The sequence below is a fragment of the Ictidomys tridecemlineatus genome, chromosome X, assembly GCF_052094955.1.
Source record: "Ictidomys tridecemlineatus isolate mIctTri1 chromosome X, mIctTri1.hap1, whole genome shotgun sequence".
Taxonomy (NCBI): Eukaryota; Metazoa; Chordata; class Mammalia; order Rodentia; family Sciuridae; genus Ictidomys; species Ictidomys tridecemlineatus.
In genome coordinates this window covers 96,101,749-96,118,564 of record NC_135493.1, presented here as the reverse complement: position 1 = coordinate 96,118,564, position 16,816 = coordinate 96,101,749, and the positions used below count along the sequence as shown (strand labels likewise).

Genomic DNA, 16,816 nt, shown 5'->3' with positions numbered 1-16,816 from the left:
TTTTTTTTTTTTTAGAATCCTGAACTCTGAGTGGGATTGAACTCTAAATGTCATCTAACTCAAACACTCTTGATTAACCACATCTTCATTACTTAGCAGAGATGAATGGGAAAGAAAATCCAAAGTCTCCCAAATATCCTATCCCAGGTATCAATCCTTCATCTCACATTGAATCTATTTATCTCATCTCAGGACTCCCACAATGCCTTGGGCCTATGCGTCACTCTTTCCATTACACTCTGACTTTCCCATTCCCACTCTTAATTGTAAGCTGTTTCAGTGCTAGACCAGTGGCTTCTTTGCTTTTGTGTTGCAATATCTAGCATAGTGCCTGATTCCTGAAAAACAATCAGTGGTTGATTGAATATGTGATTCAGAGCCCCCAAATGCTGCTAGGAGCTACCGTTTGCAGATCCCAGCCCAAGCATCACAGATTAGGTTGCAGAGTTAAGTAGGGTTTTGAGCTGACAGACAGTAAGTAACCCACCAACACAATGAATTATGCAAATCCTGACTCATTCATGACTCTCAGCTGGGCCCTGCTGAAACTGAAAACTGGCATCCATGGTTCTTGGTCCTCAAAGGATATAACATCTATTTAGTTTGGTGGCATACATCTGGAATCCCAGCAACTCAGGAGATTGAGGCAGAAAGGTTGCAAGTTCTAGGCCAGCCTAGACAACTTAGTGAGACCATGTCTCAAAATAAAAACTAATCCTGGTGTGGTGGTGCACGCCTGTAATCCCAGCAGCACAAGAGGCTGAGGCAGGAGCATCATGAGTTCAAAGCCAGCCTCAGCAAAAGCGAGGCGCTAAACCAATCAATTGAGGTCCTGTCTCTAAATAAAATAGGGCTGGGGATGTGGTTCAGTGGTTGAGTGACCCTGAGTTCAATCCCCAGCACATAAATAAATAAATAAATAAATACTAAAAATAAAAAGTAAAAAGGGCTGGGGATGTACGTAGCTCAGTAGTAGAGCAACCCTGGGTTCAATCCCCATTAAGAGGATTAGAAAAAAAAGAATTTGACATCCAGTTGGGAAAGAAAAGTTAATAAGTCTAAAAGAGCTGGGCACAGTAGCACATGCCTGTAATCCCAGCAGCTCAGGAGGCTGAGGCAGGAGAATGATGAGTTCAAAACCAGCCTCAGCAAAAGCAACCCGGTAGACCCTATTTCTAAATAAAATACAAAATAGGGCTGGGAATTGGCTCAGTGGTCAAGTACCCCTGGGTTCAATCCCTGGTACCCAAAATAATAATAATAAGTATAAAAAGAATCGCAGGAAAATATAAAATAGCAATATGAGTTGCCAAAAGCTTCTCTAAACAAGGCAGAGTGTTAATAAATCCCAAGAGATGTCATAAGGCTATCACTTACTCAGTATTAAGTGAGTAGCTAAATAATAAATTCCTGCTTGATGGGGTAATGGGAGCTATCAAGAAAGACATCAAATTGTAGCCAGGTGCAGTGGCACATTCTTGTAATCCCAGTGGCTTGGGAGGCTGAGGCAGGAAGATCTCGAGTTCAAAGCCAGCCTCAGCAATGGCGAGGTGCTAAGCAACTCAGTGAGACCCTTTCTCTAAATAAAATGCAAAATAGGGCTGGGGAGGGGCTCAGTGGTCGAATGCCCCTGAGTTCAATCCCCAGTAACACCCCCTGCAAAAAATTTGGGGCATGGGGTTGTAGCTTAGTGGCAGAGCACTTGCCTCGAATATGTGAGGCACTGGGTTCGATTCTCAGCACCACATATAATAAAATAAAGGTCCATAAGAACTAAAATGAATAAATAAATAAAATTTAAAAACAACAACAAAAAAACATGTGGACCTTGACAGATGGATAGAGCTCAGGATATCAAAAGGGAGGAAGAATGATTTCCAGCAGAGGAGACATTAAATAGAGGTGCACAGGTGGAGATATGCACGAGTTGGTTCTCAGAGCAGCATAAACTGACATTATATTAGTGCCATTTTCACCAAAAAAAAAAAATCAATTTTCCAGTAGATTGAAGCTTCTGACAATTGACAGTGACACTTCTGGGGTTCTTTGAAGCAGAGACAACTTAGCAGATTCTATTAAGATCCTGCCAGTACCTTTGGAATCCACTTTTCCCCTAGAAAACTGTTGAATGTAAAGTAAGTTAACTGGTCTTTCCCAATGCCATCCCCCAAAAGAATATTATAGCCTTTTATTATTATTATTAAATTGCTCTTGGAAACTGCCATGTTTGGGGCCCTCTGTAATATCAGTGTTTGAATCAGGGTTCCTGAAAAGCTATTTCTGTTTAAGTTTCAAATAATTTAGTAAAATGGAAATTCAATAAGTGTTCATCTAACATGAGGCACTCCATTATTCAAACTTTGTTATCACAGGAAGAAATGTCATGGAGGATATAGATGGCTTCCACCACATGAGTTTAGTCACTCATTCCACAAGAATTGATTGGTTCTAATATGTGCCACGTATCATTCTAGGCTCAGAGAAAGTGGTAGGGAATGAGAAAGGCAGTCACTGCTATCTTGGAGATGCAGTCTAACAAGTTGCTACCTCAGTTTGTCTCAAAGAATTAGCCCCCTCTCTGAGCCACGTGAGTGTGAGCAATCTATTCTGCAAATGTGCCCAGGCCAAGTGATACTTTCCCTCCCCAGGTTATACTGCTGAGTTCCCTATATAGGTGGTCTTTTGCTTAGCAGGGACAGAGTCCTGGCTTACCAGCAGGTAGTATGATACTGGGAGAATGTCACACCCTTCTACCTTACCACCAGTGACACTATACTGCAGAAGTACTGGGACTCCCCAGAATGCCTGAGGCCCAGGGCTTCTTTAATGAAGAACTATTTATTATTCAAAGTACTAGGAAGCCAGGTGTGGGGGAGCATGCCTGTAATCCCAGCCACTCCAGAGGCTGAGGCAGGAGGATCTCGTGTTCAAAGCCAGCCTCAGCAATTTAGTGAGGTGCTAAGCAACTCAGTGAGACCTTGTCTCTAAATAAAATACAAAATAGGGCTAGGGATGTGGTTTAGTGGCCAAGTGCCCCTGAGTTCAGTGCCTGGTACCTTGCCCCTCCAAAAATACAAAGTACTAGGAATTTTATTCTTTGTATTATGTTTTTATTAATGCATTATAATACACATAATAGTGGGGATCACTGGGATGTATTTATACATGCACATAACATAATTTAGTTAAAGAATTATATTCTTGAAATATCTTTAAATACTTTTTATCTTACTTTTAAATACCTACAAATATATATAATTTCAGATTTCTACTTAGCAAGTTCAGATCAGCAACCAGAGGAGAAATCGTAACTCCAAAAATTGAAAGTGGGCGGAGCTACAGCTTGGATTTCGACAGCCAAAATTTTCGCAGTTTAAAGTCAGCCCCTGGTTCAGACAGGTAAGACACATATCATTGGCAATCAGGTAGCTTGGGGATGAGGTTGATGAATTTCCATCCAAACAGGACTTCTGGCTATCTGTAAAGTATCTCCACTTAGAGAACCAACACGTAATACAGAAAGTCAGGAAGATATTTTTTAGTTGAAAGAGAAAGCATTTACCTTCCTCATGGACTTAGAGCTGTTGGAATTGTCTGTGTCACCAGCAGGGATACAAGTGTCTGTTTGGGGACTCAGGACTGTAGTTCAAATGGAGATGTACAGGTCAAATATGTTCTTTTTCTTTTTGATTTTTTTCTTTTTAGATATTTATGACAGATGAGTGTACTTTGACATACACGGAGAATAACTATTCTAATTAGGATTTAATTCTTGTGGTTGTGCATGATGTGGAGTTTCACTGGTCGTGTATTCGTATATGAACAGAGGAAAGTTCTGTCCAATTCTTTTATTGCCTTCCCTATTCCCATCCCCCTCTCCTCCCTTCTTTCCCCTTGGTCTAATCCAATAAACTTTTATTCTCCACCTCCCTTTATTGTGTGTTAGCTTCTGAATATTGGAGAGATCATTCAGCCTTTGGTTTTTTGGGATTGGTTTGTCTCACTTAGCATGATAGTCTCCAGTTCTATCTATTTACAAGCAAATGCTATAATTTCATTCTTTTTATGGCAGAATAATATTCCATTGTATATATTTACCACAATTTCTTTATCCATTCATCTGTTGAAGAGCACCTAGGTTGGTTCCTAGGTGCTTGGCTATTATGAATTGAGCTGCTATAAACATTAATGTGGCTGCATCACTGTAGTATGCTGATTTTTAAGTCCTTTGGGTATATGCCGAGGACTAGAATAACTGGGTCAAATGGTGGTTCCATTTCAAGTTTCCTGAGGAATCTCCACATTGCTTTCCAGAGGGGTTGCACCAATTTGCATTCCTACCAACAATGTAAGACTGTACCTTTTCCCCTTTTCATTTAATTGCTTGATCTTTTTGTATTGAAGCTTCTGCAATAGAAAACTTTAAGTGTCATATGCACTTCCTGCAACTTATAAAAATATTAATAATTTTATCATTTGGATTGCCTCAGGCATTGTTCCCTAAATTCCACTTCCTCCAACTGATTGTCAGAAGGGCCAAGTGAGATTCTCCTGTGCACAAAGCTATCACTTGTCAGAAAAAGTAACAAAAAGTAGGACAGCTTAGAGCATTGTCACTTCTCATCAGATTTGATTTTTTCAATCCTGTGGAAACATAAGTCAAGGCTTATTTTCACTATTAGTGTGATATCAAAGCTAGAGATGAGAAAAAAGAGCCACCCCTAGTTTTGTTTTTTGTTACTAGGGATTGAACTCAGATGTGGCACTGAGCCTCATCCCCAGCCCTATTTTTTTTTGTTGTTGTTGTTGTTGTTTTTTTTAAGAGAGAGTGAGAGAGGAGAGAGAGAGAGAGAGAGAGAGAGAGAGAGAGAGAGAGAGAGAGAGAGAGAGAATTTTTAATATTTATTTTTTTTTATTTCTCGGCGGACACAACATCTTTGTTGGCATGTGGTGCTGAGGATCGAACCCAGGTCGCACGCATACCAGGCGAGCGCGCTACCGCTTGAGCTACATCCCCAGCCCCCCAGCCCTATTTTGTATTTTATTTAGAGACAGGGTCTCACTGAGTTGCTTAGCACCTCACCATTGCTGAGGCTGGCTTTGAACTCGCGTTCCTCCTGCCTCAGCCTCCTGAGCTGCTGTGTGCACCAACGTGCCCGGCACACCCCTATGTTAATTCCCTTTTCTTTACTTGGGGCTGCAGTAATTTTGCTAAGCCAGGCAGTAAAACTGGCAGACATTCTTTTCTCCTTAGGTTCTGCAAACAGAATTACATTCTCCCTATAATCCTAATCTTTTTTGTTTGTTTCTTGCGGTGTTAATCATCAAACCCAGGGCTCAGTTCACTGTGATCATTTTAGAATATAGACCAGAATATTTCCCTAGAAGATACCCTCTTTTCACTATTGTTTTTTTTTTCCCATGATGACTCTCCATACCTATTTCTTTTTTCCCTATAGCATTCTTGCAAGCAGGTATCTTTTTATGTAAATCCATACAGAAAAAAAAATCCTTATAAAAACAGAATAAGTCATTTTCATCCACTATCAAAGGATCATCACTGTTCAATATTTTCCAAATATTCAAGAATCTAGATAAATTCCTTTTATGATTAAAAAATGTAAATTACAGTTGTTTTTGCCCTTGAAATAATTTCATTTGTCTTCCTTTAGGGAAGCCCCATACTGTCACCCACAAAAACCTACTATAAAAATCTCATTTTTTGTTTTTGCTTGTTGGACTCCTGATCTCTGAGGTAGTAGTGTTCAAAATTATTTAGAGATGACAGCCTTGGCAACTTAGTGAGACCCTGTCACAAAATAAAAAAAGAAAAAGTACTGAGTATGTAATTCAGTGGTAAAATGCCCTTGAGATTCAATCCGCAGTATATATAAAATACTTAGTAATGATATGCAGCTAAGGTAAGTGTTGCTCATTTTCCTCAGTCCTCTGGGGTTGAGCCATCTTGGCTTATTCTTTGGGACTAGTGTTTAAGAAGAACACTATATCAAAAGTGGAAAAACAGTTCCTTTTTTGGTGTGTGTTGGGTGTACCTGGGATTGAACTCAGGGGCACTTGACCACTAAGCCACATCTCCAGCCCTATTTTGAGACAAGGTCTCACTGAGTTGCTTAGTGCCTTGCTTTTGCTGAGGCTGGCTTTGAACTCACAGTCCTCCTGCTTCAGCCTCCCCAGCTGCTAGGATTACAGGTTTGCACCACCTCACCTGGCAAGACAGAGTTTCTTATTGAAAAAGAAAGGCTCCAGACCTACAAAAAAATTAGATCATGCCATTTTAAGTTATTTGTATTATAGTTACTGAACAAAAATAAGAATATTCCCCAATATCACACTGTTTATATTTATTTTAGAATCTATCTGCCCAGGTTTACTCCTTGTGTCTTATCTACTGCTAAGTATAGATAATCTAAGCTATAAAGTCATATGGACATGTTTCACAAAATACTGGGGTATTGACATGGGGAGTTCTTGTTCTTTTTTGATAAAAAAGTAGTTTTTTGTTTTGTTTTGTTGGTATCGGGGATTGAACCCACTCAGCCATTGAGCTACATCCCCAGCCCTTTTTTGTATTTAGTTGCTTAGGGCCTCACTGAATTGCAGAGGCTGGCTTTGAACTCAGGATCCTACCATCTTAGCTTCCTGAGCTCCTGGGATTACAGGCATGTGCTTGGCCAAAAAACTAGTTCTTTATTAGTTTGAGAAACAAAGCCCTAGACAATCTTGTGCAGTGTATTTTAATCTCTCTTTACAGACAAGGAAAAAGACACAGAGAAGTTGGGTGTCTTGTGTAAGATTACAAACCTTGTAAATGTACATGGAGACTTCTTATTATGAAATGGAGAAGGTCCCTAAGTAAAATATTTTTTAAATTGTAAGTACCTGAAATGGTTTACTGATAATTGGAATGTAGTAGTCAGGATTGCTTTGGCGTAAGCATGCTAAGAACAATATTTTCCTATTAAGAAAGAATAGAAGTGCTCTGGAGATCAATAAAGCAAAATGTCCTTTTCCTGGAACATGTATTTATCACCATAATGACTCATTAATGGACCGCCACAGCAATAGATGTGTTCCATTATCCCCAAAATGATTCCTAAGAAAGTTGAGGCAGAAGATGTCCCATCTTTTCTTAATTCCCATCATCTAAAGAGATTGTGAGCTCCCCCTTTCTTTGGGCTATTACCTGACTTAGTTTGAGAATTATTCTCCTTTCTCCTCCAAAATGCAGAATTCTTCATGGTTTATTGGTCTTTTCCTGGAGCAGCTGAGCTTGGATATTACTCCCCCCATAATATTCTTTTATTATTTAAATTTTTATATTCATGTATTATGTTCTCTTCTTTATTTCCTCTTTTTAAAAATGTTTCAATTATGTTTCAGTATACATGACAGTAGAGTGTATTTTGACGTATTATTCATACTTGGAATATAACTTCTTCTAATTAGGATCCCATTCTTGAGGTTGTACATGATGTGGAGATTCACTGGTCGTGTATTCATACATATACACAGGAAAGTTATGTCCGATTATTTCTGTCTTTCCTATTCCCATCCCCCCACTTCATTCCCCTTTGTCTAATCCAATGAACTTCTATTCCCACCCGCCTTGTTGTGTGTTAGCATCTGCATATCAGAAAGACTATCCAGCCTTTGGTTTTTCTGGAATTAGCTTATCTTGCTTAGCATGACAATGTCCAGATCCATCCATTTACAGGCAAATGCCATCATTTCATATGGCAGAGTAATATTCCATTGTGTGTGTATATATATATATATATATATATATATATATATATATATATATAATATTTTCTTTATCCATTTATTGTTTGAAGGGCACCTAGTTTGGTTCCATAGCTTGGCTGTTGTGAATTGAGCTGCTATAAACATTGATGTGGCTGCATCACTGTAGTATGCTGATTTTAAGTCCTTTGGGTATATACCAAGGAGTAGGATAACTGGGTCAAATGATGGTTCCATTCCAAGTCTTCTGAGGAATCTCACATTGCTTTCCAGGGGAGTTGTACCAATTTGCAGTCCCACCAGCAATGTATGAGTGTGCCTTTTTCCCCACATCCTTATCAACATTTATTATTGCTTGTATTCTTGTATTCAGCCATTCTGACTGGAGTGAGATGGAATCTCAGTATAGTTTTGGTCTGCATTTCTCTATTTGCTAGATATTTTAAGCATTTTTTTTTCATATATTTGTTGACCATTTGTATTTCTTCTTCTGTGAAGTGTCTGTTCAGTTTCTTAGCCTATTTATTGATTGGGTTATTTTTGTGGTGTGTGTTAATTTTTTTTGAGCTCTCTATATATCCTGGAAATTAATGCTTTATCTGAAGTAGGACAGCACTCTTATAAGTAATGTACATGTGCTATCTCAATCTTCCCAATAACCTTATAAAGTATATCAGAAAAGAGTGGAGGTGGGACTGAGGCGCTCAGTGGTAGAGCACCTGCCCCCGTGTAAGGCACTAGGTTCAATCCTCAGCACCACATAAAAAATAAAATAAAGGTATTGTGTTCATCTACCACTAAAGAAATATTTTCTAAAAAGAGTGGAAATGATGTTTTAACAGATGTCTAATTGACTATTTCTTTTCAGTGGTTTCAAAGCAGGAGAAAATATGAATGGGCTAGGAAAGGCCTAGCAGACTCTCAGAGTATAACAAATTGCTAGTTGCTAGAGACTGAACATATGAGAGAAAGGAGAGTTTTTAAATGGATATAATTGTAAATTATAGTTGATAAAGAGAATGCTATTCAATGCAGTGATTCTGAGTCCCTTCTAAGTTGGGATGAGTAGTCACGGTGTTGTGATTTTGGGACGTCTCTATCTTCAGTCATTCTCTGCCAGAAACAGACCCTCAAACAAGGATTCATAAGCAAGCAAGTTATTAATTTTACTAATCCAATTTTAATTTTATTAATCCACAAAAACCAGTAAGGGAGTAAGAGAGGCAGAATGGAGAAGATGAAGAAACTAAGTAATGGTGCTATCTAAGATATGTCCAAGTCTCAGGACCCAGCCTGATTCCATGGGGAACTCTGGAGCATGGACTATGTCCCTGAGTTTTGTTTGGAAGAGCTAGACCATTGCACTCCAACACCTGTCAGGCACTGACTATGAACGTCCTTGGGTAGGATTTCTAGACTCTAGAAAGGTTGTTTCTTGAGAAATTATTTTCCTGGCTATGATTACTGGGAAACCATTATATGAACCAAAATGGCAACTCATTAAATTATAGTCTTTGTCCCTTATCCTTGGATCCTCTATCCAGAAATGGATACATCTGGAAAGTCATTATCAAGATTTGGGGGATTTTAAAAGTTTATTTATATCCTGAAGAAATGAGATTTTTTTTCTAACCTAGAAAATGTGTCATTCTATAACCCATGATAACCAAGCTCCCCAGACAATGTCACATCCCCTCACTTGGGCCCTGTTAGAATAAGATACATGTATCGCTTTCTTGCCCATTTTCCCTTAACCCATTGAGCTTGAAGGTTGGTTGGCACTGATTTCTAATTCTTCTTATTTAATCACAGTAACATGATATCTGAATCACAAATAGCTCTTTCTTAATTGGTCTTTAAACTTATCTGCTTTAATTTAGGCTTCAGGATGCTGTTTTCCCTCTTTCTAGTTAAGTGGCAAAGGTTCATGTATTTTATGTCATGTTTTATATAACATCTAAAAGAGTTGGCACCCAAATATTTATGATCTGCTTCATTAGACTAAACCTTTTTCTTAGTCTAATCAACTGAAAGGAAAATATTTTTGAGAGGCTCACAGTAAATGTCAGGAACAAATGAGAAAGTGCATGTCATTTTTGAGATAATGCTTCTGGCCATGATGATTTCCAGTAGCTGACTTACGATCACAGGAATTCTTTCCTTATTACAGGATCGCCTCTTGAATGTCATCACCATAATTAATCAACTTCTGCCAGAGCTTCTACACAAGTAGGAGTTTTGGTTTCAGTAGGGCTAATCCACCCTGGGGACTTTGTCCAAACCACCTGGATCTGAGAATATCTTCAGCACACACACAAACAGAAATGCCCACATGAAACCTTTTGCTTGTAATTTCTTGGTTCTGTTGTTCACTCTTCACCCCAGCCTTTATTTTTTGAAACTATTTTACCTAAAACAATAAGGAGAAAGATTTTTATGATAATAGTTAGGAGAGTAGAGTACCTATGGTCACCACACCACAGCACTGGGCAGGTCCCCTAAGGCCTTCCTGAGATGAACAGAAAACACTTGGAAAGGTAGGACTATGACTAGCTACTGTCAAATGTAGTAGTGTAACACCTGAGGTAGGAAGGCTCGGGAAAATCACCCAGAAACTTAAAATTCCAAATTACAACAATCTACTGGATCAGAAAAATTTTTTTTCTCATTGTCAGGATCAATAAACACAATCACAAGTCCCTCCTGAGCTGAGTTCATACCACTATAATTTAGAATATCAGTTCTAGAAAGAGGAGCCTGAAGATCTACATAATGTCAAAGGGATGTTGCCAGAAAATTTTCAAAGTTATTTTAATCAAATCCCAAGAAACTAACCCCTAACTCTGATCCTCAGATTCTCTTCTTGGTCGTTTATTCTATTAGTGCAGAACTCCCCTGGTTGAAATGATTTTATCTTGATGAAATGATACGTGAGCAGTATGAGAAACCAGAATGGACTCAGGCTTTGTGTGGATGGACAATACTATTTTTAATTTTTTTTATTGGTTGTTCACAACATTACAAAGCTCTTGACATATCATATTTCATACATTAGATTGAAGTGGGTTATGAACTCCCAATTTTACCCCAAATGCAGATTGCAGAATCACGTCGGTTATACATCCACAATTTTACATAATGCCCAATTAGTAATTGTTGTATTCTGCTACCTTTCCTATCCCCTACTATCCCCCCTGGACAATACTATTTTTATCCTGACTGTCATGTACTGTGTGACAGCATGGTAGTGTGGTGACAGGTGTGTGTATATGCAAACATGTGTATGCATATATATATATGGAATAATTATTTAACCTCTCCAAGACTCAGTTTACTCATTAAAATAGAATTTTTTTACTTTTAACATTTTAATGATTTTCTTAACATTTTTTAGAATATATTTTTTAGTTGTTAATGGACTATTTATTTATTTATATGCCATGGTGAGACTCAAACACAGTGCCTCGCACATGCTAAGCAAGTGCTCTGCCACTGAGCCACAACCCAGCCCCAACATTTTTTAATATATATATTTTTAGTTATAGGTGAACACAATGTCTTTATTTTACTTTTATGTGGTGCTGAGGATCGAACCCAGTGCTTCATGCATGCCAGGCGAGTGCTCTACCTCTGAGCCACAACCCTAGCCCCCAGCCTCAACATTTTTAAATTTTGAAGAGTAGCATTTATTACAAAGGCTGGCAGGGTTGGTACTTGTGTTTCAGAGTCTTGGTAAGAAACTTCTTTACTGCTACATTTTTATTTTTACTTTCTTCCAAGCTCTGTGACAATACAGTTTTTACAGGGATGTTGGGCAATGGAAACTGGCTAACACCTAAAAAATATTCAGTAAATGTAGCTGCTTTTTGCATAGTTATTGAAGATGGTAGTGTTAATCGGGTTGTATCTGACTTTTATGGCTTCTCTAGTGCCCAGAATGGAAAAAACAATCACTCAGAGTTGTGGTTGACAGCTCTGATGGTCATTGCCTATTCTTTATTCTGCCAGATTTATCTTGTGGTAATGATATATGTAAGTTCAGACATTTAAAAAAAAAAAACATCCTTCCTTTATTCTATCTGGTTTCTATGATTGACTCAACTGTAAGCCAAAAAAAAAAAAAAATCACTTGTTAACCAGTGCTGGTGTGCTTTGCCAATAATATACTTATTTTCATGACTTATTAAGATAGTAACTAAGAGAATGAAAGTCAGCATATATTGCATACATCCCAGCATAATTTGTAGCATATTTTGTGTGCACTGGGGGTTAATGATGGATAAAATAAGAACAAACACTTAAATTGTGATTTGTCGAAACTCTACATTTACTTATGAAGCTCTCTTTAATAAGAAAATTGTGATCATCTGGAAGGCAGAAATTATTTTTTCTTTTATCATTATTGAATGAAATTAAATCATTTTAGCAAACATGAAAGTGATTCAAATCCATTTAGCAAACATCATTATTTTATACCACATTTATTAAATATGCACCATGGGTCAAACACTAAAACAACAAAGAAATGAAATATAATTTCTGATCTTTGATTAAAACATGTACTGAGTAACTTCTTTGTATCAAGGCACTATGAAGGTGCTGGAGATATCATGGTAAATATAACATAGACTCTGTCCCCAAGGAGCTCACAGATCAAAGAAATACCAAGGCCCACAAGTGTGGATCAATTAGGGAACCAAATAAGACATTCTGAAGTTTTAAATGCCATTTAATGGTGACAACTTCTTTATCAGGACCAAATCTCTTACTAAATGGTACGGCAAAGACCAAAAGTCAGCAGCAACTAAGGGGAGGACAGTTGAACAAGGCCTATGCTTGACAGGAAAGACCTCACAAGGAAAGCTGAACTTCTCTGGCCTCCAGGAATGGACAAGATTTACAGACACAGGGGGCATATTGGGTGGGGAGAAAGAAAAATGCCTTAGAGGTAGAAGTGAACTTGATGAATTGAGAGAATACTCAGGAATGTAGAATGGCTGGGAGGATGCTGGTAAGAACTGGGAAGTAAAGTCAAAAAGTTCAGGGGGCGCTCAATTCCAAAGACCCTGGAGTCAGGCAAATGGGGCTAAACCCAGTGAGCCCTTGGAGGGTCTTGAGGAGGAGGGTGATGTGATAGTTGCTGAGCAGTTCCAGTGCGGCTCTTTCGAACTAAGTGTAGGTCACATGTGTTCATCAAGTTTTTTTTGTTTGTTTTGTTTTGTTTTTGAGGCTGTCCCCTGCCTGTGTCTTTGATTGTCGCTTGGCTACCATGTTAAAATCAGAATGTGCTTTATCATTAGAGGAAGCATCGGTTCTTCAGATCTCATGGACCAAGAGGTCAGACCTGGGACCCCAAAGAGCATCTGGAGCAATGGTATGACCCCAGTCACTCAGAGGTCACCAGCCCCAAGCACTCGAAGTGTGGCCTCAATCAGCAGCAGAGTAAGTACACAAATGTAAAGAGACCTTCAGCCTCTGGGACTTGACTATACCATTAAGGCATGACTGGGTTTAACCTCTCTGTATCTCAGGCATGTCATTTATGTCATTTAATGGTAAAAAATTTCTTTACCAGGACCAAGACTCCTGCATCCTTAGTTTTTGGCCCAAAACCCAAAGTGAAAAAGAAATGGAAAGACAAGATGTAAAGGTGGCATTGTATGCTGGGATTTACATTGTTGAATGGTTTAAACAAATATAAAGAATGTGTTGAAGGCTCTGATTTTAATCCTCCATGTTTCTTCTCAGATAAAATATTCATAAGTGGACAGCACTAAAATTTCTCCAGGCTGTTTTGCAACTGGAAAAGTAGAACCTTGAAATGTTGTTATAGTGTTCTATGTGTCCGTTAAAATAAGGTGTCAACACATAATGAATGCTTAAATGGAATATTTTACATATGTGGTAAAGTACATTTTATGTTGCCTTTCTCTTTTAAGGGAGAAGATGGAGAAAGTATTTGGAAGGTGTTATGGTTTAGATCTGAGGTGTCCTCCAAAAGCTCATGTGCGAGACAATGAAAGAAAATTTAGAGATTAAATGATTGGGTTATAAGAGCCTTAACTTAATCAATGCATTAATCTCCTGACAGAGACTAACTGGGTAGTAACTATAGGCTGGTAGGGTGTGGCTGGAGGAGGAGGGTCCTTGGGGGTGTGCCCTTGAGGTATATATTTCCATTCTGGTGAGTGAGAGTTCTCTCTGATTCCTGATTATCATGTCCTGAGCTGTTATCCTCCATCCTCTTCCACCATGGTGTTTTGCTCCATCTTGTGCCCAGAGCAATGGACTTGACCATCTATGGACTGAGACCTCTGAAACTGTGAGCCCCAAATAAACTTTTCCTCCTCTAAATTGTTCTTGTTAGGTGTTTTGGTCACAGCAGTGAAAAAGCAGACTAAAACAGGAAGAAAAATTTTTAATGAAATATTTTGTTGGAAGTCTTTCTTGGAATGATTTAGCATCTACTATATTTATTAAAATTATTTTGGTACTGGGGATTGAATCCCAGGGGTACTCTACCACTGAGCTACAGCCCCAGTCTTTTTTAATTTTTATTTTGAGGCAGGGTCTTGCTATGTTGCTGAAGCTGGCCTTGAATTTGTGATCCTCCTGCCTCTGTCTTCTAAATTGATAGGATTACAGGCGTGTACCAGCTGATATATTTTTTTAATTAAATAATAAACTCAGTATAGATTGCTGGCATGTATATATAAGAAACCATTATATATGAACCACAATTCTTTGACTTAGCCAATATTTAGTGGAGGTTTTAGTACATGACAGGCACCAGTCAAGCAAAGACTTGAAGGAAGTAAAATGTTCGGATCTAAGTGTCCTCCAGGCAGAGACAATGATGACATTTGGCAGGCGCACCTGGGGAAAGCAGCTTACTTACCTACAGCTAGCCTCCATCTTGAATGGACAGTGACTTGTTCAATCAGTTTCTTTTGTTTGTTTACTTGGTACTAGGGATTAAACTCAGGGACACTCGACCACTGAGCCACATCCCCAGCTCTATTTTGTATTTTATTTAGAGACAGGGTCTCACTGTGTTGCTTAGCACCTCACTTTTGATGAAGCTGGCTTTGAACTCACCATCCTCCTGTCTCAGCCTCCTGAGCTGCTGGGATTACAGGCGGGCACCACTGTACCTGGCTCAACCAGTTTCTAAAATATTTTTAATGCCTCATGAGGAAAAGCAAGTGCAAAGACCCTGAGGGTCTATACACCTAGCACATTCAAGAAGGATCCAAGTAGTAAATGAAGGGGAAGTTACTAGGAAATGAATTCAAAGAGATCATAGGCCAAATAGGACCCGAAAACTACTGCATGTACTTTGACATTTACTCTGGTTAAGATGGGGGAAGCTGGAGGGTTTGAGGCAGAGGAGTGATAGGATCTGCCTTCTGTTTAAGCAGGATCTGGGAACTGTTGAGAAGCAACTGCAGGGCAACAAGAGTGGAAGCCAGGAGACCAATTGGGAGGCCGTTGTCATATTCTAGGCAAGAGACTGGGCTTTGTAAAAGAGAAATAACAGTGGAGGCGGTGAGCAATCAAATTCTATAAATATTTTTAAGGAAGAGCCAAAAGGCATTCAGACTGATTTAATAACAATAATAGATTTGCTTAAACACTTACAGTCTAGGTTGTACTTGCTAAGATAAAAGGCGTATTTTAAACTTCATAAACATTTATGCTAAGCTCAGCAAGCTGATTATGTTCAGTAGTCAGAAAAGTACACAGATAGTTGTTGATTATGCTTATTTCTTTGTGACCTAACAAGGAATGATATGCAAAATATTTAGTAACTGGTATGGCAGGGACACTGAGTAATCAGAATAAATACTGGCTGGGGCAGTATCCTGGGGTCCCTTCCATGCTACTCATTAACCTGGATTATGGGGAGACCTGTGGATAACGGGAAACATGGGGAAGGGGAGGTAGATGAGGAGTAGTGCTGTTCAGCAACCACAAAAGTATTTTAAAAATTTTAGCAGCTGGTGCAGCTGTGCCACTGGGTAGCACCTATCAGTCCAATAACCAAATAATAATAATAATAATAATAATAATAATAATAATAATAATAATCACGTTTTTCTCAAAATAAGGATTATTGGCCAGGCACAGTGGTGCACATCTATAATTCTGGTAATTTGGGAGGTTGAAGAAGAAGAATCACAAATTTGGGGCCAGCCTGGAAGATTAACAAGACCCCGTCTCAAATTAAAAAGGTCTGGGAAGGTAGCTCAGTGGTAAAGCACCCCTGAATTTAATCCCTAGTACAGAAAAAAAAAAAAAAGAAAGATTATCTTCCTAAGGGCCAGCCCTTTCAGATGATTAGGAAGCAACAATCACTGTCAAGCCAGTGTGGTGGCACACACCTGTAATCTCAGCATTTGGGGAGGCTGAGGCAGGAAGATGGCAAGTTCAAAGCCAACCTCAGTGACTTAGTGGGGCCCTAACAACTTAGTGAGACCCCGTCTCAAAATAAAAAATAAAAAGGGCTGGGGATGTGGCTGAGTGGTTAAACGCCCCTGGGTCAATGCCTGATACCAAAATAATAATAATAAAAAAATTAAAAATCACCTGTCAACAGAAATTCCCTGCAATTGACTTCAGTCCATTTACATATACATAGGCAGTGCCTATGTAGATTTCTTGAATTCTAGCTGGTCTAAACTGGTGTTTTCTAAGAAAAAAAAGAGAGACAAAGAGAAATAATGCCTGTGGAATAAAAATAAGACAGCATCACAGTTCATGAAGCACATTTGCTTTTTCACAACGAAGGAAGAGGTATATAGAGTTAAATGGTGAGCAAGGTCACATCTTCTCAATTTCTCCTATTTCTTAGAATCTCTGTTTCAATGTTCTTTTCTGTTTTAGCATGTAAGAAGTAATTTTTTGAGTGGAGAACTTGTACAACATGATAGTCTCTAAACTGTCCTCTGCTATGATGTAATCTGTTAATTTTAAGTTTGACATCTGGAAATTCCATGGCACGTATTGCATGTTAATGACTGTATAATACTAATTGGCCTATTAGTTCTCA

General features: G+C 38.6%; 1 protein-coding gene across 4 annotated transcripts in view; it reads left to right on the top strand.

Annotated features, from left to right (window-relative positions):
- Positions 1–16,816, top strand: part of Sytl5 (synaptotagmin like 5) — a 241,552-nt gene that overhangs the window by 182,296 nt on the left and 42,440 nt on the right. For all 4 annotated transcript variants that reach the window (XM_021725559.3, XM_040273390.2, XM_078034972.1 and 1 more), the window contains 2 exons: positions 3,265–3,399; positions 13,065–13,206. In XM_021725559.3, the coding sequence (XP_021581234.2) occupies positions 3,265–3,399; positions 13,065–13,206 (277 nt within the window). The remainder of the gene's footprint in view (positions 1–3,264; positions 3,400–13,064; positions 13,207–16,816) is intronic.